This window comes from Hyla sarda, chromosome 2, assembly GCF_029499605.1.
Source record: "Hyla sarda isolate aHylSar1 chromosome 2, aHylSar1.hap1, whole genome shotgun sequence".
Taxonomy (NCBI): Eukaryota; Metazoa; Chordata; class Amphibia; order Anura; family Hylidae; genus Hyla; species Hyla sarda.
The window spans coordinates 131996217-132022696 of record NC_079190.1 but is presented as its reverse complement, the minus strand read 5'-3'; the positions used below and the strand labels follow the sequence as shown (position 1 = coordinate 132022696).

General features: G+C 41.7%; 1 protein-coding gene across 1 annotated transcript in view; it reads left to right on the top strand.

The window, feature by feature from the left end:
• The window catches only part of DIAPH3 (diaphanous related formin 3), an 882879-nt gene that overhangs the window by 659304 nt on the left and 197095 nt on the right, over window positions 1–26480 (top strand). The window contains exons 26-27 of the mRNA XM_056555485.1: window positions 23020–23115; window positions 23612–23671. Coding sequence (XP_056411460.1) covers window positions 23020–23115; window positions 23612–23671 — 156 coding nt within the window. The remainder of the gene's footprint in view (window positions 1–23019; window positions 23116–23611; window positions 23672–26480) is intronic.

Sequence of the window (26480 nt, the reverse complement as noted above, 5' to 3'; positions counted from 1 at the left end):
TCTGTCCACAAGACCATTTCTCAGAAGGATTTTGGCTTACTCAAGTTAATTTTGGCAACATGTAGTCTTGCTTTTTTATGTCTCTGTGTCAGCCCAGGTCCTCCTGGGCCTCCTGCCATTTCTCTTAAATGTCGACGGATAGTTTGCGCTGACACCGATGCTCCCTGAGCCTGCAGTGCAGCTTAAATATCTTTGAAACTTGTTTGGGGCTGCTTATCCACCATCTGGACTAACCTGCATTGACTCCTTTCATCAATTTTTCTCTTCTGTCAATGCCCAGGGAGATTAGCTACAGTTCCATGGGTTGCAAACTTCTTGATAATGTTGTGCACTGTGGACAAAGACAAATCTAGATCTCTGGAGATGGACTTGTAACCTTGAGATTGTTGATATTTTTCCACAATTTTGGTTCTCAAGTCCTCAGACAGTTCTCTTCTCCTCTTTCTGTTGTCTATGCTTAGTGTGGCACACACAGACACACAATGCAAATACTAAGTTAACCTATCTCCTTTTTTCTGCTTTCCCGTGTGATTTTTTTATATTGCCCACACCTGTTACTTTCCCCAGGTAAGTATAAAAGAGCATCACATGCTTGAAACAATCTTATGTTTCCATAATTTTGGAAAGGTGACTTATTTTGTCCAGCCCATTTTTGGAGTTTGGTGTGACATTATGTCCAATTTGCTTTTTTTCCCTCCCTTTCTTGGTTTAGTTTCAATGCACACAAAGGGAATAAACATGTGAATAGCAAAACATGTGTTACTGCAATCCTTTTCTGTGAGAAAAACTTACTTTTCTAGAAAAATTTCAGGGGTGCCAACATTTGACTGTATATACGGTACGCAAAAGTGGTATCGTTAAAAACTACAGCTCATGGCACAAAAAATAAACCATAATATTGCTCTGTAGGTGTAAAACATTTTTTATAGGGTTCAGAAATTAGCTTTGAACAAATTATTGTCTTTTCTTTTTCTGTTATTTTTTTTTTTTACCTTAAAACAAAATAAAAATTATCCAGGTTTGGTATAATTTTAATCATACTGAGCCCTACAATAAAAATAACATGTCAGATATACCATATTGAGAACCCTGCAAAAATTATTTCCTCACAGATTTGTGAAATTCCATATTTTTTTCAATTTTGCCTTACATATAACTTTTTTCTGGCTCTGTAATACATTATATAATAAAATAAAGTGCTCCAATGAAAAGTACATCTTGTCCCACAAAAAAGAAGCCGTATTAAAACTTTGTTCAAAGTTATGGGTCTAAGAATGTGAGGAATCACAAAGGGGTTAAACCAAACATTTTCACAAACTACCTGCATGGTACAGTCATAAAATCACGTCTGAATTTATTCTCATACAAGTTAATATTTTTTAGAGAAACCTACAAACTTCAGTAAATGTAGGGATATTGCAAATAAATAGCAGAAGGGAAATGTTCCAGCATTTAGACCAGGTGAATAATCTATATTTTTGATTTTAACATAAAACACAAAAAATTATTAGGACAAGTTTAACACGAAAAATATTCTAACAAGTTTCTTCTAAAGAAATATGATATTTTCTCTGGGTAACTGGAATGTGTTTTCCTCTGCCTCAGGAATTCTTCAGGCAGTTTGCATCCCTATTTCTAAGCTTTACTAATATTTGCTGCTCCCAATATTTATAGTATAGCCCTATCTTTATTATGTCATTTATAGCATTTAAGTGCAGCAGGGTCATGTTTTCCATTGCATTTTGCTGGTGTGTTGTGTTGCAGTTCAACCATAATCTGTGAATACAGCTTAAAATTGTATTTGGAAATGTAAATATTCTCCTATTTTGAACATTGATTGAGTTGTGTGAATGTAAAAATTACAAACCTCTTTACTTGACTTTTATGGGCAGTTACAGCTGCCCATAAAAGTCTATGGAGAGGGAAATAGGAAGAAGGTAAAGTGGCTGGAAAGTGACAGAGGTAGACAGAGATTTGGGAAGAGCCCACGTGAGCTAAATGTGAACAAGGAGCAGGGCAGGTTATTAACTACTTATCTGTGGGTCCAAAAAATTTATGAAGAAATAGCAGCCCGAAAATTCATACATGTTTCCCAAACACTGGGGTTATCACTGACATGTAAAAAAAAATATTTTCCTTTTGTCAAAACTGTCCATATCTTTTAGGGTATGTTCCCCCACGGCGTATTTTGCTGCGTATTTGCTGCGTATTTGGTGCTGCGTATTTTCCTACCCATTGACTTCAACAGAGAAAATAAAATACGCAGCAGCAAATACGCCGTGTGGGAATGTACCCTTAAATACTTTTCTTTGCACATTGTCAAGTGAATAAAAGTGAGGGGGGGCAGCATTTCCTTGTGCATGCTTTTTATTGAAGCCTATGGGGTTTATTTTGTTCCTGTGCAAACACAACATTCTGTGTGATCATGAGAGAAGGCATATTAAAGAGGCCGAATACTCTTGCTAGCTAAAGTATTTAATTCACTACACGGGCTTGATTTTGGGCTTTCAATAGAGTAATGTACAAGAATGGCCCTCATTTACTAAGAAAATCGGGTTGTAAGTCTATGTTGCTTTTTTACCCGACTGCTTTTTTCCCCTGGTATTTATTATTATGTCGCATCCTGTTTGTCGCACGTGGGTTTTGTAGGTTTTGGTTTCCAACTCCTCTGAGCTGTCGGGAAAAAATCCACAACAATTCAACAAATTCGGGTTGGAAACCTTAATAAATACGTGGGAAAGCTCAGAAATGTCGGGTAACGCCCCTTTTTCGGGTTTGAGAGAATCCACATCGGGTCCGTCGGGAAAAAGTCGCATAGTGTCGCAGACTGGCGCACGATGTCTGCGACATGGCGCAGACAAAGATGCGACAAAAGAGGTCGGGTTTAGAATAGTAAATGAGGGCCAATGTGTTTCTCTGCATGAATGAATAGGATAAAGATTGTGAGATGTTCCTGAGAGCCTTGGTATGATTGTAAAGTTGATGTGCTGTAGTGGGGTTTGTTGAAACTATAAAACTTAAAAGTGACTGCCTGTTCCCTCAACCAGATTTGAAAAAGTTTTGATAAGTTTGAATAAAAATTCTTCCCCATTACTCTTTTTGCTTTTCCTGTCCTCTGCTGCAGGAAAGTCTGTGTATTATGATTAAGTAACAACGCAGACAAAAAAAAGAACTGCAGTTACTATGCTAGCTGCCACTACTGTTAATGGTTTCTAGCTGCCCCCAGCGGTGGGACCCCCGCGATCTGATATCTTATTCCCTATCCTTTCAATAGGGGATAAGATGCCTAGGGGCGGAGTACCCCTTTAAAGCAATTTATTCCACTAATGTTTCTCACTAATTCATGGACATACTGGTGAGGAGCTAAGAGGAAATCAGGATCCGTATTAGTTAACAGTAAGCCATCAGCAATCTAATATTTATCAACAATCCCATGGATTGTTTGTTTTTTGTGGAAAAACAAATTTTATTTAGCATGGCTAACTGCTATCTGCCCCTGTCAGTGTTAGACGTGTCTTAGCAATTAAAAGTCAAATGCTGCCGAACTAAATCTGAAAAAAAAAAAAAGGAAACTTCTGTATGTATGAAAGGTGTATGGCAGACAATATTGTAAATCAGACTTTAAATATGGCGTGCATTGCTTTGTAATAAACTGAACATAAAAGGATATCTTCGCTAAAAACATTAAATAAAAAAAAAGTGGTGAAATAAAACTTTCAAACATATCTGCCCTCAAATATGGCCCAGTTGTGCTCTGTATTTATCCTAGATTGAGGGGTCGTTAAGGCTCACGTTACATATAAGCTCAATGTCACACAGTCTTGACTTTCTAGCGCCATCGTGAAGTATCATACACATATTTAATACCCAATCTATCTGTGGATTAGCAGTTCAGAAACAGATGTGAGAGGAGTTAGAGACTAAAAGTATGAAGTTATCAGGAGAACTGTGTTTAAGAGAATATAGGACAAGGATTTAAAGAAATTACAATTTTTACAAGTTTTTTTTTTCCTTGTCAACAGATCTGACAGAATCAGTTTCTCAAGAATATCATGTGTAATTACCTGTCTAAAGACAGAATGGGAAAATCTAGCACATGGTTCAGTAACAGATGGTTAGGTACTTCTCAGAAAAGAACCCAATTTTCCATTTCTCAAGTAATAAATGAGAGTAAAAAGTAAAATTAACTTTTTATACTTCTACGACCACTTAGTGCCCTGAATTACAGTGTATTTTTCTTGGTGAGTTGTAACTATGCTGTAGGTCTATTACAGTTAAAGTGCAACTGTGAGGGATCTAAAGTTTGTGCAGTCACCCTTTTAGCTTTCACACTTTTTCTACTAAATATAAAAAACTTTGTAAGGGTGCATTCACACCACAATTTGGATCTGCATGTTCTCCCCTTGTTATTGTAGGATTCCTCCAGGTACTCCAGGTTTCCTTCTGCACTTAAAAACATACAGATAGGGGAATTTGGAATGTAGATTGTGAGCTCCAATGACAAACTTTTTACAGTGCTGCAGACAGAATTATTTATTAACGAGCAGGGCGCATCAAGTACTGTGAAAAGGTGTTTGATTAGTGTCTGCCGCCTTCAGGGAATCCACACTGAGCCTGAAGAAGCTTCCTACATTAAGGGTCACACGTGCCGATGTGACCCTACCCTTAGAAAAAAACATTTAAGTCCCTCTTAACACAACTCTTTGAAGGATATGTTACATTCTGCCGATAAAAGTCTGAGAGGGGAGGAGGAGTAGTTAACTGCAGAATAAGAAACAGGAAGGAAGAGACTGACACAGTCCTGGGTGAAAGCTCCATAAATGTATTAACCCCTTAACAACCACGGATGTAAATGCACGTCCTGGTGCGGCGGTACTTAGTGCACCAGGATGTACATTTACGTCCTGTGTATGACGGTGAGCATCGAAGCGGTGCTCGCGTCATACACTGCAGGTCCTGGCTGCAATCAGCAGCCGGTAACGGCGGACATCTGCGATCGCGCGGATGTCCACCATTAACCCCTCAGATGCCGTGATCAGTACAGATCAAGGCATCTGCAGCAATGTGCTATTTAAAATAGATAATCGGATTGCCCGCAGTGCTGCCGCAGGGTTCCGATCATCTGTAATGGCGGCCGGAGGTCCCCTCACCTGCCTCCGGCTGTCTCCTGGCCTCTTCTGCTCTGGTCTGAAATGGAGCAGACCAGAGCAGAAGATATCCGATAATACTGATCAGTGCTATGCCCTATGCATAGCACTCAACAGTGCTAGCAATCAACTGATTGATAGTCCCCTATGGGGACACAAAAAGTGTTAAAAAAAATATAAAAATAAAAAAGTTGAAAAATGTAAAAACAAAAGTGAAAAATCCCCTCCCCCCCCCCAAAAAAAAGAAAATTGTCCCTTTTTCCCATTTTACCCTCAAAAAGCATTTTTTCTTTTTTTTATAAACCTATATGGTATCACCATGTGTGTAAATGTCCGAACTATCAAAATATGTTAATGATCCCGTACGGTGAACGGTGTAAACTTAAAAATATTAAAGTCCAAAAATGCTGCTTTTTTGTCACATTTTATTCAAGATTTTTTAATAAAAAGTGATCGAAAATTTTCATATATGTAAATGTGGTATCAATAAAAAGTACAGATGAGGGCGCAAAAAAGGAGTCCTCATACCACCCCATATACGGAAAAATGAAAAAGTTATAGGGGGTCAAAATAAGGCAATTTTATGTTACTGATTTTGTACAAAAAGTTTGTGATTTTTTTTAAGCAGTACAAAAAATAGAAAAGTATCTAGCCATGGGTTTCATTTTAATCGTATTGACCCAGAGAGTAAAGAGCACATCATTTTTACCGTAAAGTGTACATTGTGAAAATGTAACCCTCCAAAATGTGCAAAATTGTGGTTTTCATAAAAATTTCCTCCCTAAAAAAATAATTTTTTGGGGTCGCCATATATTTTTGGGTAAAATTAGAGGTTTCATTGCAAAGTACAATTGGTCACGCAAAAAACAAGCCCTTATATGGGTCTGTAAATGGAAATTTAAAAGAGTTATGGATTTTAGAAGGCAAGGAGGAAAAAACGAAAATGCAAAAATAAAATTGGCCTGATCCTTAAAGGTGTACTCCGCCCCTTGACATAAAATGTCAGATCGCCGGGGACCCCCGGGATCGCCGCTTCGGAACCGCGCTATCATTACTGCACAGAGCGAGTTCGCTCTGTTCGTAATGACCACCATACAGGGGACGGAGCAGTGTGACGTCATGGCTCCACCCCTTGTGACATCATGGTCCACCCCCTTAATGCAAGTCTATGGCAGGGGGCGTGATGAGGGGGCGGGCCGTGATGTCACAAGGGACGGAGCCATTATGTAACGATGCTCCGTCCCCTGTATTGCCCGTCATTACACGCAGAACGAACTCGCTCTCTGCAGTAATGATAGCAGGGTGCCGCAGCGGTGATCCCGGGGGTCCTCAGCAGCGGGACCCCTGGCGATCTGACATACCCTATCCTTTGGATAGGGGATAAGATGTCTAGGGGTGGAGTACCCCTTTTAGGTCAAAATGGGCTTGGTCCTTAATTTTTCAAAGCCCGCTCCCTGTCTGTTTCCAGGTTGGGTGTGGTTCTGCAGCTCAGTTTCATTGACGTAAATGGAGCCAAGTTGTAATACCACACCCAAAGTAAAGAAAGACAGGGAGCAGTCTTTGAAAGAAATTAGGCCTGTCTTTTGATTCCTGGATAACCCCTTTATAGGGGTTGTACCACAAAGCAAAGTTGGTATAATCAGATGTATGGTTTTTATGTAAAGAATACATTGTATACAACCCTCCCACCCCCCTCCTCCATGGATCTGATCATTTCCTGGTTTCCACCCTAACTTGAGACCCTACTGTTGCCAGGCAACTCTCCCACAATTTCCCTTGTTTATATGCACAGTGGAAACCAACTACCATTACCTTCAGGAGACTGCAGTTGAATTGAGTATGTGTGACCCACCAAGGACATAACCAAGGGCTACAATTATCAAATAAAGCAGGCACATGTGGGATTAGTAACCTTATTTTTCTCAAAAAGTACATTTTCAGAAATGTTTGTACATATGAAATAACTTAATGCATCAATTTAGACTTAATTTTCCATGTTGGGAAACCCCCTTTAAAAGAGTACTCCAGTGGAACCTTTTTTTTTTTTTTCTAAATCAACTGGTGCCAGAAAGTTAAACAGATTTGTAAATTACTTCTATTAAAAAATCTTAATCCTTCCAGCACTGTGGTCGTGACAGAAAAGAAATCCAAAAAGAAAAGAATTTCATCTGTAGTATGCAGACGCTAATAAGTACTGGAAGGATTAAGAATTTTTTTTATAGAATTAATTTACAAATATGCCATGAAAATTAGATTTTGGTTTCCGCAGAAACAATAAAGATGTTCATTGTTTCTGTAGATTCCGCTTGGCAATGAGTTGCCTTCTATAGAGACGGCACATTTCCTAGCGGACATTCTACCGTATAAACATACCCTAAGGAAGACATCATGGTTAATCTACACCTGCTAGCTCAGGAACAACTGAAAATTAGAGATGGAGCCTGCAGAGGGGCCACTGGTAAAAATATTATTGAAGATGTAAAATAGCCAGAAATAATGCTGCTCTTCTTGTACACACACTTAGCAGTTTATCCTAATAAGTTTGCTGACCGATTTGTGGCCATTTCAGTAAACCAAATAAATCTCTATGAGAAGTTTGTATTTCCAAAAAGTTGGTTCATGGTTCAGTATTTGGAAAGGAAGATGTGAGAGTAAAAACATGAAACCTTGGTAAGGATATGTAGATTTAAGTGAAATCTCTGCCTTGGAATGGTGTAAAGATGTCAGATGCTAACACTATACTGATGGTGGTTAATGAGGGGAGGATGGATGTTGATAATGTTGAGGCTGCAAGTCGCCAGCAAATCACATAATTCTTCTTCTTGTAGTGTATCAAAAAGGAAAAAGGAAAGGCGCACAGGCCCACATCAGACTGAATAGCTCTATCAAAATTACAGGATCAGAAAGTGTTTTCACATGGAACCTGCCTTTATCTGACTATCTCATTAGCCATTAATGTAGTTATGTTGTATTTTTCTATGACAGAAAATAGAAACATTTTTACTGAGCTACATTTTAACTATTTTAGTACTTTTTTTTTTTATATACATGAAACAAAAAAAAACTGTGTATATAGTGGCCCTCATTTACTTAGAAAATTGGGTTGTAAGTCTATCTTGCTTTTTTCCCCTGGTATTTATTATTATGTCGCATCCTGTTTGTCGCATGTGTGTCTTTTTGGCTTGGTTTCCAACTCCTCTGAGTTGTCGGGAAAAAATCCACAACAATTGAACAAATTCGGGTTGGAAAGCTTTATAAATAAATGCCGGGCTACGCCTCTTTTTCGGGTTTGGGAGATTCCACATCGGGTCCGTCGGGGAAAAATGTTGCATTGTGTCGCAGACTGGCGCACGATGTCTGCGACATGTCGCAGACAAAGATGCGACAAAAAAACCCGACAAAACAAGGGGTTTTGTCGGGTTTAGAATAGTAAATGAGGGCCAGTGTGTGTAAAAAGTCAAGAAAGAGCCAACTTCAGTCATTTCTGTACATTAAAGGGTACTTGTCAGATCTCAAACAAAAAAGTTACTCAGTACCTAATCCTGTACTATGTACATCTAATTTTATACCTCTATCACCTAAATTTATTATAAAAAAATCTCTTCTCATGCAGCGTTGTCCATGGGTCATCTTTTGTCCATGACTCATTGACAACCCTGATGCTGTTGCAGGACTGGTAAGTGTCCTAGTAGGTATGGGGACCCCCTAGTGGTAGGATTTTAAGAAGCTGTTTTCTCTATTTTGTAAACAAACAAATTACAAAAGGTCTTTAATTTTCATCAAGTAACAACATATAAAAAGTTTTTGGATCTGACAATTTAAAGAGTGTCAGTATTAGCAACAGGGGCAACACAGAAACTATCAATGTGTTCATTGTTTCTACAGACATAGAAATCGGGATTTCTGCTGCACCAAGCACAGCTGATTTCCGCAATGAAGTTATTATGTAGAGGGACATTTAACTCACTTCTGAACACCACTTAGTATGTTTTCTTCACCTTTACATATATATATATATACACACACACACATACTCTCTCCACAGTTTGCGTTCTAAGCCAGGTTTGGGCTAAGAAAGTTACAGATTTGTAAATTACTTATTTTTAAAAATATTAATCCTTTCAGTACTTATCAGCTGGTGTATGCTACAAAAGAAGTTCTTTTCTTTTTGAATTTCAATTCTATCTGACCACAGTGCTCTCTGCTGACACCTCTGTGTCTGGAACTGTCTAGAGCAGGAGTAAATCCATAGCAAACATCTCCTGCTCTGGACAGTTCCTGACATGGACAGAGGTGTCAGCAGAGAGCACTGTGGTTAGACAGAAAATAACTAAACAACTTCTTCTGTATTATACAGCAGCTGAGAAGTACTGGAAGGATTATGGTTTTTAAATAAAAGTGAATTACAAACCTGTTTTAACTTCCTGGCGCCAGTTGATTTAAAAATAAATGTTTCCCACTGGAGTACCCCTTTAACCACTTATGGACGCAGGGCGTATGGGTACGCCCCGTTCCCAAGTCCTTAAGTGCTCAGGTACGCCTGACCTGTATGTCTTGAGTATTTCTGGTCCCTCATCAATTCAGATCAGCGATTTGCAATGATTCCGGGCTGATTGGGTCTCTGGTGACCCGATTACCTAAAAAATAGGGATAATCGGAGCTGTCAGAGACAGTCCCGATCATCCTATCCCCTGCCATTGATCGGTTAGGACTTACCAATTGCACTTGGTAATTCACACTCTTCCCGGCCCTGGATGTCTGGGCAGATTAGGGGGAAGATGGCGGCAGGTGCTGGAGCGACGAGGGGCCGGTGGCAGGCAGCGGCGGGATCGGCGGCAGTAAGGAGGCGGCGGTGGCAGGCAGCAGTGAAGATCAGTAGTAAGTGATCTTCACTGCTGCCTTCTAGGAGTTGCCAAACTACAATTCCCATCATGCCCAGACTGCCAAAAACTGTGTGGGCTTGCTGGGAGTTGTAGTTTTGAAACATCTGAAGGGCCACAGTTTGGAGACCACTAAACAGTGGTGCCCAAGCTGTAGCCCTCCAGATGTTGCAAAACTACAACTCCAAGCATGCCCAGACTGCCCAGGCATGCTGGGAGTTGTAGTTCGGCAACATCTGGCCCTTCAGATGTTGCCGAACTACAACTCCCAGCATGCCTGGGCAGTCTGGGCATGCTTGGAGTTGTAGCTATGCAACATCTGGAGGGCTACAGTTTGGACACCACTACACAGTGGTCTCCAAACTGTTCTCCTCCAGTTGTTGCATAACTATAACTCCCAACATGCCCTTTGGCTGTCTGGGCATACTGGGAGCTGTAGTTTTGCAACAACTGGAGGCACACTGGCTGGGAAACATTGTATGTTCCCTAACTCAGTGTTTCCCAACCTGTGTGCCTCCAGTTTTTGCAAAACTATAACTCCCAGCATGCACTGACAGACCATGCATGCTGGGAGTTGTAGTTTTGCAACAGCTGGAGGCACACAGGTTGGGAAACACTGAGTTAAGTAACAACTTAACTGTGTTTTACAACTAGTGTGCCTCCAGCTGTGGCATAACTACAACCCCCAGCATGCACGGATAGCCAAAGGGCATGCTGGGATTGTTAGTAGTATGCCTCCAGCTGTTGCATAATTACAAGTCCCAGCATGCCCTTCAGCTGTCACTGCATGCTGAGAGTTGTAGTTTTTGCAACAGTTGAAGGCACACTGGTTGCAAAACAGTTTGTTACCTAACTCAGTGTTTCGCAACCAGTGTGCCTCCAGCTGTTGCAAACTACAACTCCCAGCATGCCCTTTTGCTGTCCGTACATGCTGGGAGTTGTACTTTTGCAACAGCTGGAGGCACACTGGCTGTGAAACTTTGAGTTAAGTAACAAACTCTGTGTTTTAGTTTTGTAAACATTCACATGGGCAGGAGTTTACACTAAGTTTCTCGCTGAAAGTTTGAGATGCAGCAAATTTTCCTCTGCAGCTCTCAAACTCCCAGCGAGAAACTCGGTGTGAACCTGCCCGTGTGAATGTACCCTAAAAACACTACACTGCACTACACCTACACAAATTTAAAAGTGAAACACTACATATACACATACCCCTACACATTTACCCCCCTCAACCTTCCCACCAATAAAAATGAGAAACGTCTGGTATGGCACGGTTTCTAAAACGCAGCCTCCAGCTTTTGCAAAATAACAACTCCCAGTGTTGCCGGACAGCCATTGACTGTCCATGCATGCTTGGAGTTTTGCAACAGCTGGAGGCAGCCTGTTTGGGAAACACTGCCGTAGAGTAATTTTGGTATCGGAGGCAAGTGTAATTCTTGCATCCGGGTCCGTCCCTATGCAAATCCCTAATTTAGGCCTCAAATGCGCATGGCTCTCTCTCACTTCGGAGCCCTGTAGTATTTAAAGGCAACAGTTTAGGGCCACATATGGGATGTTTCCGTATTCGGGAGAAATTGCTTAACAAATTATGGGGCGCTTTTTCTCCTTTTACCCCTTATGAAAAGGTAAAGTTGGGGTCTACCCCAGCATGTTGTTGTAAAAAAAATTATCATTTTTTTACACTAACATGCTGCTGTTGCCCCATACTTTTCATTTTCACAAGAAGTAAAAGGAAATAAAGACCCCCAAAATTTGTAACGCAATTTCTTCTGAGTACAGAAATACCCCATATGTGGACGTAAAATGCTCTGTGGGCACATAGCAGGGCTTATGAGTGAGAGCACCATTTACATTTGAGGTGATGTGCACAGGGGTAGCTGTGCGTTATAGCGGTTCTGACACAAATGCAAAAAAAAAAAAACACCCGTTTTGGAAACTGCACCCCTCACAGAACCTAAAAAGGGGTATAGTGAGCCTTAAAGGGGTACTCCGGTGAAAAACTTTTTTTTTTTTATCCACTGGTGCCAGAAAGTTAAACAGATTTGTAAATTACTTTTATTAAAAAATCTTAATCCTTCCTGTACTTATTAGCTTCTGAATACTACAGCAGAAATTATTTTCTTTTTGAAACACAGAGCTGTCTGCTGACATCATGAGCACAGTGCTCTCTGCTGACATCTCTGTCCATTTTAGGAACTGTCCAGAGTAGAAGAAAATTTCCATAGCAAACATATGCTGCTTTGGACAGTTCCTAAAATGGACAGAGATGTCAGCAGAGAGCACTGTGGTCATGATGTCAGCAGACAGCTCTGTGTTTCATATGGAAAAGAATTCCCACTGTAGTATTCAGCAGCTAATAAGTACAGGAAGGATTAAGATTTTTTAATAGAAGTAATTTACAAATCTGTTTAACTTTCTGGCACCAGCTGATTTGAAAAAAAAAAAAGTTTTTCACCGGAATACCCCTTTGAAGAATTTTCGAACATTTTTTATTTTTTTCACTAAAATGTTGGTGTTATCCCAAATTTTTCATTTTCACAAGGGGTAATAGGAAAAATGCCCCCCAAAATTTGTAATCCCATTTCTTCTGTGTATGGAAATACCCCATGTGTGGATATAAGGTGCTCTTTGGGCACACTACAGGGCTCAGAAGAGAAGGAGTGCCATTGGGCTTTTGGAGAGAGAATGTGTCTGGAATTGAAGGCCATGTGCATTCACAAAGCCCCCATGGTGCCAGAACAGTGCCCTCCCCCCACAAGTGACCCCATTTTGGAAACTACACCCCTCACAGAATCAAATAAGGGGTGCAGTGAGCATTTACACCCGACTGGTGTCTGACAGATTTTTTTGAACAGGTTTTTACTCCTATTACCCCTTTTGAAAATAAAAAAAAATTGGTGTAACACCAGCATTTTAGGGAAAAAAATGAAATTTTACATTTTCATGTCCAAGTGGAAATTTGTCAAACACCTGTGGGGTGTTAGAGCTCACTGTACACCTTGTTACATTCCTTGAGGGGTATTGTTTCCCAAATAGTATGCCATGGGGGGCTTTTGTTTGCTGTTCTGGCACCATAGAGGCTTCCTAAATGTGACATGCCCCCAAAATCAATTTCAACAAAATTTGCTTTCCAAAAGCCAAATGTGGCTCCTTCTCTTCTGAGCATTGTAGTTTACCCGCAGAGCACTTTATGTCCACACATGGGGTATTTCCATGCTCAGAAGAAATGGGGTTACTAATCTTTGGGGGAATTTTCTTCTATTACCCCTTGTAAAAATGTAACATTTGGGGGAAAAAAACTGCATTTTAGTGAAAAGAAAAATGTATTTACACATCAAACTTTAACGAAAAGTCGTCAAACACCTGTGGGGTGTTATGGCTCACTGGACCCCTTTCTTACATTCCTTGAGGGGTGTAGTTTCCAAAATGGTATGCCATGTGTTTTTTTTTTCTCCTGTTCTGGTACCATAGGGGCTTCCTAAATGTGACATGCCCCCCAACAACCATTTCAGAAAAAACTCACTCTCCAAAATCCCATTGTCGCTCCTTCGCTTCTGAGCCCTCTAGTGCATCCACAGAACACTTAACATCCACATATTAGGTATTTCCTTACTCAAGAGAAATTGGGTTACAAATTTTTGGGTGATTTCTCCCCTTTTACCCCTTGTAAAAATTAAAAAACTGGGTCTACAAGAACATGCGAGTGTAAAATATGAAGATTTTGAATTTTCTCCTTCACTTTGCTGCTATTCCTGTGAAACACCTAAAGGGTTTAGCACACTTTCTAAATGTCATTTTGTATACATTGAGGGGTGCAGTTTTTATATTGGGGTCATTTATGAGGTATTTCTAATATGAAGGCCCCTAAAATCCACTTCAAAACAGAACTGGTCCCTGAAAAATTCAGATTTTGAAAATTTTGTGCAAATTTGGAAAATTTCTGCTGAACTTTGAAGTCCTCTGATGTCTTCCAAAAGTAAAAACATGTCAACTTTATGATGCAAACATAAAGTAGACTTATTGTATATATGAATCAATATATAATTTATTTGGGATGTCCATTTTCCTTATAAGTAGAGAGTTTCAAAGTTCAAAAAATGCTACATTTTCTAATTTTTCATCACACTTTGGAATTTATTTTCACCAAGAAATGATGCAAGCATTGACAAAATTTTACCACTAACATAAAGTAGAATATGTCATGAAAAAAGAAACTTGGAATCAGAATGAAAAGTAAAAGCATCCCAGAGTGACAGTGGTCACATATGTAAAAAATGGCTGGGTCCTTAAGGTGAAAATGGGCTTAAGGGGTTAAAAGAAAATTATCATACATAGTATTTAGGGATGCACCGATATATCGGCGGCCGATACATATCGTCCGAAAATAGCTATTTCGGCAAAATGCTGAAACAACAAAAAATGTGCCGATAATGACCACCTCCCCTGCCCGCCCACAGCACCAGTTACAAACACTGCCAGTGGCAGAGGCACCCGTGGGGGGTGCAGGGGGGGCCGGCCGCAACATCTGGGGGGGGGGGTTGCGCTCTCCGGGATAGGATTAGGAATACTTCTTTTTATGTGCCCGGGCCGGCTCCCGTGTGTGGCTGCAGGCGGGGGCCGACCAGAGCATATAAAAACTAATACTGTGTACTAAAAACCAGGGGGCCTCCAGCTGTTGTGAAACTACAACTCCCAGCATGCCCGGACCAGCAAAGTCTGTCCGGGCATGCTGGGAGTTGTAGTTTCACAACAGCTGGAGGCCCCCTGGTTTTTAGTACACAGTATTAGTTTTTATATGCTCTGGCCGGCCCCCGCCTGCAGCCACACACGGGAGCCGGCCCGGGCACATAAAAAGAAGTACTCCTAATCCTATCCCGAACATCCCTGTGTCCCGAAAAATCTTTTCGGGACATAAGGATGTCCGGCGGTCACTCACCATTCCCCGGTGTCCTCCTGCGATCCTCCCGCGATCCTCCTTCGGTCCTTCGCTTCTCCGCCTCTATGGTCGTACGCACGGGACGTCACTGACGTCCCGTGCGTACAACCATAGAGACGCAGGAGGACCGCAGGATTGTCGCGGGAGAACGCACGCTGGCCGGGGCCTGGTAAGTGACCGTGTCATGTTCTTCAGTGTTCCGGTCACCGCTCCTCCGGTCCCGGCACCTACTGCTATGGTCCATAGGCCATAGCAGTAGATGTGACCCCGGGCCGGAGGAGCGGTGACCGGAACACGGTGGGGGCAGCAGTACAGACATACAGCCTCCAGCCATACACTGTATATGGCTGGAAGCTGTATGTCTGTGGGGTGGGGGAACTGCTGACCTAATGTGGGGGGGAGCTGCCTACAAATGTGGGGGGAGCTGCCTAATATTGTGGGGGGGGGAGCTGCCTAATATTGTTGGGGGGGGAGCTGCCTAATATTGTTGGGGGGAGCTGCCTGATATTGTGGGGGGGAGCTGCCTAATATTGTTGGGTGGAGCTGCCTGATATTGTGGGGGGGGGGGGGGAGCTGCCTAATATTGTGGGGGGAGCTGCCTAATATTGTTAGGGGGAGCTGCCTAATATTGTTGGGGGGAGCTGCCTAATATTGTTGGGGGGAGCTGCCTGATATTGTGGGGGGGAGCTGCCTACAAATGTGGGGGGAGCTGCCTAATATTGTGGGGGAACTGCCTACTATTGTGGGGAACCTGCCTACTATTGTGGGGGGGGGGGGAGCTGCCTACAAATGTGGGGGGAGCTGCCTACTATTGTTGGGGGGAGCTGCCTAATATTGTGTGAGAACTGCCTACTATTGTTGGGGGGAGCTGCCTACTATTGTGGGGGAAATGCTGACCTAATGTGGGGGAGCTGCCTACTATTGTGAGGAACCTGCCTACTATTGTGGGGGAACTGCTGACCTAATGTGGGGGGGGAGCTGCCTAATATTGTTGGGGGGAGCTGCCTAATATTGTTGGGGGGAGCTGCCTAATATTGTTGGGGGGAGCTGCCTAATATTGTGTGGGAACTGCCTACTATTGTGGGGGAAATGCTGACCTAATTTGGGAACCTGCCTACTGTTGTGGGGGAGCTGCCTACTATTGTGGGGGAGCTGCCTACTATTGTGGGGGAGCTGCCTACTATTGTGGGGGAGCTGCCTACTATTGTGGGGGAGCTGCCTACTATTGTGGGGGAGCTGCCTACTAATGTGGGGGAACTCCCGACCTAATGTGGGGGAACTCCCGACCTAATGTGGGGGAGCTGGCAATCTAATCTAATGAGCGGAGCACTGCATTTTACCAGAAGACGGGGAGAAGTCATTTTCGGTATCTGTTTCGGCCGGACATTTTTTTTAATTTCGGTTTCATTTCGGTTCTGAAATTTCCATTTCGGTGCACCTCTAATAGTAATACAACGTGATATATTTCACGCATATGAGATTGTGCAAGCTAGTAAAGTGGGTTGAAGAACTTGCAAATGATGAATGCCCTTCACCCCTTTTAGGTGACATTGCAGATGTTGGTAGAATTATCACTTAGTCTACAAGGGTTAAAAGACATTATGTCAATGTTTTTCTATCTAAATCCCTTGCACTTGTGTTATAGTGTCTTAAGGATTGATCAGCTGAGTTTCTTTCAGAATGTTGCATTTGCTTGTGCGTGTTGTATGTCAGACCATTTTTTTTATCTGTGTAATTTCTGAAAGCAAGAACAGATCTGCTCCTCTTCTGTAATCATCTTTCAGCCTTGTCAAACCAACCTAGCGGAATTACCCCCTGTAAAAGGATGTCTGCATTCCTCTAAAGTATAATTCTGCTGACGAATATATGTGCTCATTTAAAGTTGAATTGAGCCATGGGATTTTTATTTAATGATTGGCTTCATATAAATGCAAATTAAAACCAATCCAACGATCCCCGAGCTGCTTTATGTTGTTTAAAGCAAAAGGGTTAGTTTTCTGTTTACACTGTAAACGGCGCTACCACTATCCAGTGCAATTACAGAATGTGCTTACTGTGTCTTTTACCTCTGCTCAGCATTGTACATCATCGAATCCTTTCGCTTAACAAATAAGGACTATCCATTTCCTCCCTAGACACCGGGAGTGACACACTAAGCTGCTGGCAATGGAAGCTGCACCTGTACACTGTTAAACAAATTAAATATTGTTATCTGTAATTACAAAACATGGAGGACGCATGTTCAGTCTTAACACTATTAATTGAATTTCTCTGTAAGGCAGAGCCAATGTCCTGGCTTTCAAATTAATCTTATATAGGCAGATTAATGTAGATTTCCAGTTCTAACTTCCTTTTCTTTTTCTTTTCTTTTTTTTTTTTCTTGCCAGACTAGGAGGAGAATGCTATAACATTAGCTGTGCAATATTGTGGTGTTTTGTGCTGTTCATATACACAACTTTTACCCTTTGAGGCACACTGATATATGTGAGTGGTAAATAGTGTGTAAACTTCATGGTTACGCAACAGTTACTTAGCTTGTTAGGCCCCCAGTGACCACAGTGTGTTGGTGCATGTTATATGAACATAGAGGTTCTCATATACACTTGTTTATAGATGAGCTGTGGGAATATAAATATATGGTCTGTGCAGCATGACTTCTTTCATCATTGCCTTGATTTATGTCCGAGTATATGGCATTGTACAACTTTCCAAGCAAACAGATGGTTTGCGCACAATGACCCTGATTTACTTTTTAAAAACCCAACATGTTTAGTTGAGACGTGCGCCAGATTCTGGAGCCTTGTGCCAGAAATACTGTCTGTTCCAGAATTGAAAATAACCCGACCAACTCTGCATTTTACTTAGAAAACCCAAAAAGGGGCATGTCCATCGGAAAAAAGGGGTGTGCCCCTGACATTTAAAAAAAAAAAACATATTTACTAAGGTTTCCACAGAAAATGTAGAGGATTTGAGCTGAGGAAAGCCTGATAGATCACAGCATGTGTAAAAATACCAGGAAAATGTAGGGAGACCTTAGTATATACCGTGGGGAAAAAAATTGTGGGGAGTTAAAAACCCACAAAGAAAACTACACTCCACTCTTAGTAAATCAGGGCCAATATGGCTTAAAACATCTTTATCTTTGGTATAATTTTCTATGTTTGTTTAAAGAGGACCTGTAGCCTTTGCTGACTTCGGGCTCATCCACGTTAAGGAATCTCTGTAGCAGGAACTGGCAAAACAAGTAGGCGCTAGGGTCACTCTGAAATGGGCTGTCTCAATTGCCCTGATTTAGTAAGAGTGTAGGGTTTTTGTCTTTTTTTTTCCTGTGTTATTTACAAAGATGTTTGCTTTTTTTTTTTGGCGCATGAGGTTTTTCTTTGTCCACACTGGAAGGTAAAAAAAATTGTGGGACTAAACAGCAGTGGCTCTTCAGGTCTGTGAAAATCAGAGGCAAGAAAAACCAGCCCAACAACCAGCCATGCAAAAGCATGAAATTTCCAAAGCATTTGCCGAATGCCAGAGAAATTGAGTTGCTTGTAAAATCTGCTCTGTGTACCATAACTATTTGAGCATGCATTTTGACACTTAAGGCTGCGAGCCATAGCGGCAATATTCTACAGACCAGATAGAAAAGGCTGAAAGTTGATTATGTTAGCAATCCTACAAATAAAGTTGTGCAATATATATTAAATAAATCACAGTTACAAAGTACTACCATGTAACAATGCAAACATCAAAGTAATCAGTAAAATTTCCACTCATTTAAGGTATAAAAATTAGAGATCGACCGATATTGTTTTTTTAAGGCCGATAATCGGTGGAGGTTAGGGCCGATAGCCGATAACTTATACCGATATTCCGGTATAGGTTATCGGCTATTTATACCCCCGCGACACCTCTGCAGATCATTTATTTAAAGCGGGCGCTTTAAATTAATGCACTGCAGTGGCTTTTGCGCAGCCATAGGCCACCGTCGCCACCACCCGCTTCTCTCCCCCTACCTGTCAGAGTGGTCCGGGCCATCCATCCTTCCTGTAGTGTCCGGGGGCGTTCCGGGTGAACCGGTCCGGGCTGTCCTTCTCCGGCGGTCATCTTCTCCACTCCGGGAATGCTCCGGCCTATTACGCTGCATAGACGCTGCTGCGCAGTGATGCCCGTGCACAGCGATGCACCTGACGTCACGGCGTAGCGGCGTCTATGCAGCTACTAGGCCGGAGCCTGCCCAGAGTGGAGAAGATGACCCCCGGAGAAGGACAGCCCGGACCGGTTCACCCTTCACCCGTAACGTCCCCGGACACTACAGGAACGATGGATGGCCCGGACCACCCCCATTACGGGTAAGTTTAATTTTTTCTATCGACTCGGAGGGTGGGGGAGGGGCCCGACCGGTATAGCGGTATGGGCAAAAATCCATACCGGTATACCGCCCAGCACTACGGTGGGGGGTACGACACGGTGCGGTGGGTCGGGGGGGCGGTCGCGGTGCGGCAGGTCCGGGGGGCTGTGCGGGGGGCGGGGCATTATCGGCTTATCGGCAAGGTAATTGCTGATACCGATAATGCCCAAAATCGTGATTATCGGCCGATAATATCGCCCATACCGATAATCGGTCGATCCCTAATAAAAATGTCAGGTTTGGCTTAGTTAGGCTAAGTTTCCACTTGTTTTTTTTTTCTGGCAGTTTTTGGAAAACTGCCACCTCAGTTTTTGAGCCAAAGAACAGAAGTGTATTCGAGAGGAATAGGACATATAAAGGAAGGATTTACACTTCTCCTCCCTTATGGATCCACTTCTGGAAACTTAGCCTAAAAGATGTCAAATGTGTTCATTCTTTGGGCAAAGTCTGGGGTCCGGAATTTCTGAAGTGTGAATGATGCAGCAGAATCACATTGAGAACAACTGGAATCTGCTGCTGTTTTTTCCATGTGAAAGTATGTTCTGGAAAAATTTGTAGTGTGAGTGAGCCCTTACCTGTTTTATATTTTCTTATATTGCCCATTTTTTTTAATAAATTTATGTTGTACCATTAATCTGTTATTTTAACATGAAATATATGTCTAAATATCCAACGGTGCATTAACAATTGGGGCATGTGCCCTAAATTGTCTGACACTGTCAGCTCTAATTGGATAGTCTGTAACAATTTATGGGAAGCATTCATTTTAGGCCCCTTTCACACTACATAATTACTCAGTTTTTGAAGTTCCGTCAGAAAATTGGCAGTAAAGCAGCAGTTACAAAATCCTATACGGCCGTTAGAAAATCACATTATAATCTATGGGATTTTTCTAATAGCCATTTTAACCCGTTATAGCCCGTTATTAATAACGGCCGTTATTTTGTGTGAACTATTTCTCCCGTTACTATCTTCTGTCACAAAATAATGGCTGCTATTAATAACGGGTTAAAACGGCTATTAGAAAAATCCCATAGACTGTAATGGGATTTTCTAACGGCCGTATAGGATTTTGTAACTGGCGTTTTACTGCAGAGGAGTAATTATGTAGTGTGAAAGGGGCCTTAGTTTTACATTTCTAATAGGAATTAGGCCATTTTCCCAAACATTGTTTAAAGGGAATGTCAGCACTGCGCTGTGTATATAACTGCAGATCATGGTCGTGTTAGGGGGATAAAATTATCCACACCTTCAGTTTGTAAAGTTAGTTAGCAGTTGCAGAGTTAGGGCACGTTCCCACTTGGCGTATATGCAGCGTATTTCATGCTGCGCAAAGTCTGTAGAAGCAGCGGGAAATACACTGTGTATTCCTCGCTGACCATTCACACAGGGCTTTCTGGCGGCAGCCCTATGTGTGCAGTGAGTTTTGGAGGTGGGGGCCGTGTGTCGGCGTGACTGTGACATGCGGCTCCGCCTCCAAAACTCACTACACACATAGGGCTGCCGCAGGAAAGCCCTGTGTGAATGGTGAGCGAGGGATACATATTTCCTGCTGCTTCTGCAGATTTTGCGCAGCGTCAAATATGCTGCGTATACGCCAAATGGGAACAAGCCCTTAAACTGGTGGTGCTGAGCTACAGCAGCACACCTCCTCCCTTCCCCACCCAGCCCTGCATGTTTGACATACAGACCTGGAAGCTGTGCCCTGTACATCAATCATGCAGGACAGGGAGGAGTGGGGGTGGGAAGAGACATGATGCTGCAGTTCAGCACCATCAATTTAACTCTTCAGCCTTGATAGTTTTACACACAGCGATCAGCAAAACTAAAGGTATGGTTAATGTTATCTTCCCTGGAACTGACCGATTGCTTTTAAATAACTTTCTCTGTTTTTTGAATGACCCAAAAAGAGACATTTTTTTTTTACTATTGAACACACACACTCTGCCCCAAAATATAGCTGTTTTATTGCTTGTCTTTTGGGCATAAACAACCTATTATATATCCCAACAGTCCCAATGAAAACTGTTGTTTTGTGGACAATAGCCTTTGCTACAGGCTAAAAAAATGGCCTAAAATACAAATGGCCACTAAAATACTGAAAACCGGCCCAAAAAACTTCCCAAAATAAAACAGCTGAAAATACATCTGTAATTTATGAATGAAGCCAAGCTGTAATACTACCCACAACCTGAGGACAAATTTGGTGCGGTTTTAGGGTGAATTTAGCACTGATTTTCTATTACTGGATATCCCCTTTAATTTTTGACTATATTGTTCAAAGTGACAACCTTGTTTGTTATTTTTTTTATTTTTTTTTTGTCATACCTTTTCTATTTTATTGTACATTTTATCAAACAATGTGTCTGATAAGCCGTTTCTCTAGACCAGTGTTTCCCAACCTTTTTCGGCTCGGGGAACACCTCGGAAAAAAAAATTTCCGCGAGGAACCGTTACCGAACTAGACGAGCAATAAAAAAAGGCACAATATCTATTTATCTGTTGGCAATGTAGATTACAGTGCTGCTTTATACAGCAACTCACAAATGACGTCTTCTAAAATCAGCTTCGTTCCCGTCTCTTCTCCATCATGGTCCGCGCCATCATGACTATTTCTTCCAGCCACTATTCTTCACGGTTAAACCTTCAAAACAAACCTATTAGGCTCAACACTTTTCTAGCATCAGCCTCCCAGATTCACGGCTGAGAATCACTGCTCTAGACGTTGTGTTGCCATGCTCCAGTGACCATGCTATCAGTTGGGTCATCAGCTTTCACAGTCATTGAAATGCAAATGACACTCTCATTATTTTGTCTAGGATTTTTGGATGCATAGTTTAGTTGTAATCAAGCAAATCATGTGTTGATGAAGAGTCGGCGAAACAGAGTGGTAGACTAATACAAATAGTGTGCGCCAGCGGAAAGCTCTCCATGAATGGCTGCTAATGAGAGATGAATAAATAATTGGCACGTCTAGACATTTAGGCATTAAACTTTGTGCAGGTCCATTAATCTGGCCTTGTTCTGTGCATAAACTATTCATAAAACTGCATCCATTGTATAAGGTAGATCTTGACCAGGGGCACTGGTTTCACTTAGTTGGTATAAACCATTTATTTCAGCCTTGTATTTCTCCAGTAGGCGCTTTTAATAATTAAGTGCATTTTTATAAATACATCAGGGGCAGACTAATGAAGATAAAGGTGCACAAAGGGAGACGCTGCTACAATTTAACGCCTTTGGGTTCTGTTAAGTCAGATATAACTACAGTTGATTCCTTTTTAGGGAGCGATAAAGTTCCAGTTTTTCACCAGGGACATATGATTTATGTGTGACCTTAGCTCACAGGGTTCACAAAAAAACGAAGATAAGACAGAAGCCATATTCCTTTTGAGATTACTGTCACTGGCTGTAAAGCCTACGGCCTGAAGTAAATCAATTGAACTTTCGTCCACTTTACTAGATAGCAACACCAAAACGAAATGAGACTGATTTTATTAAGAAAAGGATGATATATGAGTCAGTTAAAAGCTTGTCTAGTTTTAAAATTGCTGGTTTTAGTCATAACAGAGTGATCTTTTTCATCTGTCTGTGTGCCTTTGACATTACTATGGTAACCCAGAGGGCTGATGGAATTCCCTCAATCTCTTTTTGCAGAGGGTGAAGAGACCGGAGTGATGGATAGCCTGCTAGAGGCCCTGCAATCCGGAGCAGCTTTCCGAGACCGCAGAAAACGGACTCCTCGGCCTAAAGGTGAGTAGAATACCTTTTCTCTATTACCAGGCATATTTTTTTTGTGTGAATATCCTACTAAAACATTCATCATAAATACAGTGCTACCGGGAAGACGTGCTTAAAGTGCCAACAGTGAGTGTAATCCTTTTCTGTGCAATGACAAATGTCAGGCAAGACGTTAATTCCTGTTTGCTGATGTCACTATTACTTTGCCTACCAATGCACTGAACTTAACATAAGCTGCTGATTATGAAAAGACTCATCTACAGAACCATATGTACGTTATCTCTCTAGGGTGTATGCTAATATAATTAAATAGGTTGTACCACTATGATAAGTTCTATTATGTCAAGTATTCAGCTGGTACACCGGTCCGTCACTTTAGCGTATAATTAAGATTACATGTACTGGATTAGTAGGTGATTATAAAGTAAGAAAAGTATTATGCTTAATTGGTAGATATATATTTTATGTATATATATATATATATGAAATATCTTTATGGTTTTTCTAGATATACAGGACAATCTCAGTCCGTCATCAGAGAGGCCTATTCTAAAGCCTTGTAACCATGGTAATGGAACTTGCTCATGCATTACAGGCTTATGTCTATCTTTATTCTGCTGATGTATGATTTTGGCTTGAGGTTTACTGCACTAGACAATAACAATACCTGTACCTTTCAAGTCTAACATCTTACACTGATAATTCTCCCTTTTTCTGTGCTTTGCATGCTGCTTTGGCTTTTATGCTTGCTTATTACCCATTTTGCATGTGTAAAAGATGCAGAAATGTTTAAATGATACAGTATAGTTTGGAAGTAATTGCATGTACTGTGCTTTGCTATACTTTATTACAGGTTTTCGGATATAACAGGTATTGTGTAAAGATCCTTTAAATCACAGTAACTATAGTATATTGCTCTAGGCCATAACCACTTGTCAGACTAATACTAGTACTAGTTCTGTTAACTACTCTGGTCTTACAAGTGCTTTAGAATGTTTTTTTTTTACCTAAAAAAAATACTGCTTTGAGGAGTTTGCTGTGGGATACATTGCCGGCAGTGGGCAAGGATTTTACCGATCAGGCCTTATGTTATGGGACAAATCTTTGTTGTGAAACATCCATTTTACTTAAAGTGAACCGGTCATCACTTTAATGCTGCATGATACGCAAGTCATTGGGGTGGTCCCTGGTGTCATTTTCCCACCCTGTCAGCCCTGATTTATATATCTCCTCTACTCAAACATGCCAAGATCTACCAATCAAAAGCGGCTGGGGGACCATCTCAATGAGGAAGCTTGAAAGGTATTAGGTTCCTTTTAATACCTATGCTGTTTATAGTATAATGACCTTGTGTTGTCTGATGTTTTATACTCCTTTTGTCAGCCATCAGTTATAAGGTAAGTTTGCATATTGTGACCTTAATGCTAGCTTGCGGAGAAATAGGCAGCAAAACTTTACTTGATCTTTTTTTCTGGCATAGATAAAAGTTCTATTCAATTCTGATCATACGACAAAACCTCTTTGAGAAGACCACAAAAAATTGCATTGAAAAGTGGTCTTCTATGGGGGGGTCTTCTCAAGGAAAATAGTCGCTATGCATAGTCTCTGGTGGACTGAAAATCTGTCGCACAACATCTGGATAAGGGGATTTCCATTTCAGAAAGGTAGTCTTTTGGGGGAGGTTTGACTATATGCCAAAAAGGATCTAAAGGGGTGATCTCTTTGTAAATATTTTTTTTTTTCATGTTTACCCAAAAGATGGGTGCCAGTGATCACAAACACAGTTTCCCCCATTAGCTGTATCTCTGAGATCTATTAACCTTGGGGTTCTGTCGAGAACTTCTGGGGGCACCGCGGGCTCCAGCAGGCAATTTTATTTATTTTTTTAAATCTCTCGCCCCGGCGTACGTGCCTGTGAATTACGGCGGCGCAGGGGGAGAGGGAAGCCTGCACGTGCAATGCGTGTATGTGCGCACTGCGCACACAGCGTCCCTCTCCCTCGTGCGATGCCGTGATTGAGTCACAGGTGCGCTGGCCGGGAAGGGGACGAATGCAATGGGGGTAGTGCATGGACTGTTCCCGGCCCCCCGGAGGACTGTTCCCGGTCCCCCGGTTTCTACCCGGCCTGCCTGATTCTATCCAGCCCACAGATTCTTCCAGGCCCCTGCAGAAGGACAGCTCAGCTCCGCTTAATTAAGGTAGTGCACCCTCCCCCATCTGTCACCCCTGTAAACCCCCTTGTCACCTTTCTGTAAGGGTGCATTCAAACAAGGTTTTTGCAATAGAGTTGCAATGTGAAAACCATATGGAACCGTATTGAAAACCGCATGCATTGACTCTCCTTTGAAAACTGTATGCCAAACGATTCATCCGGTTTCATCCGTTTTGTCTTGTACGGTTTTGTCAGTTTTTTTCCCCCGTACCCAAAACTGTAGCGTACCATGGTTTTTGGTCCGGGTGAAAAAGCGCATTAAACCATATACATTAACTTGGGAGCCGATGGGAACCGTACAGAACTGTATGTGCGTACGGTTCCATCTGGCTTGCACCATGCGGTTTTTGACTTTGCAGTTTAAAACATCACTTTTCAAACCATATACAGTTTATGCGGTTAAAATTTGTACACACATTTTGATACAGTTTAGTCCAGTTTTGAGGAATCCGTTCATCAAAAACCTGATACAGGAACTGTATTGCAAACATGTGGTGTGAATGCACCCTTACCCCACTTTCCTGTCATCCATGTCCACCTTGTCCAACCCCCACTATTCACCCCTCTGTCCCTTTGTCACCCTTGCCCACCCCTCTGTTACCACCTTGTCATTCCTGTCCACCCCTCTTTCACTCCCTACGCCCCTCTTTCACCCATCTATCACCCATGTACACCCCTCTGTCACCCATTTACACTCCTCTACACACCTGTCACCCATGTACACCTTTCTGCACCCCTCTGTTACCCCTTTACAACCCTTTATTCCTCCTCCCTTCTAACAAAAGGGAGTCTGGAGGCTGATGCAGGAAAAGTGCAGAGCCTAATAGGTTTGTTTTTCAGATTTAACAGTGAAGAATTGTGGCTGGAAGAAATAGTCATTTGGTAGGGGTTCCCTGGAGGGGGGGAAAAAATGAGGTTGAAGCCAATTTTCCTCATTTTAGGGAGAATTTTTTCCTCACTCCAAATCTGGCTTTCAGAATAAATCCCTGTGATATTATTACTCTCTGGTAATGCATATATGACCACTTCAATTGACAGAAAGTTCCATAGTCTCAAAGCTCTTACAGTTAAGAATCCTCTCCTGTGCTGTTGTAGAAGCTTTTTTTTTTTTTTTTTTTGCTTTTTTTTTGTCCTGGATATAAGTGATAGATCTTTTTAGTGCTCC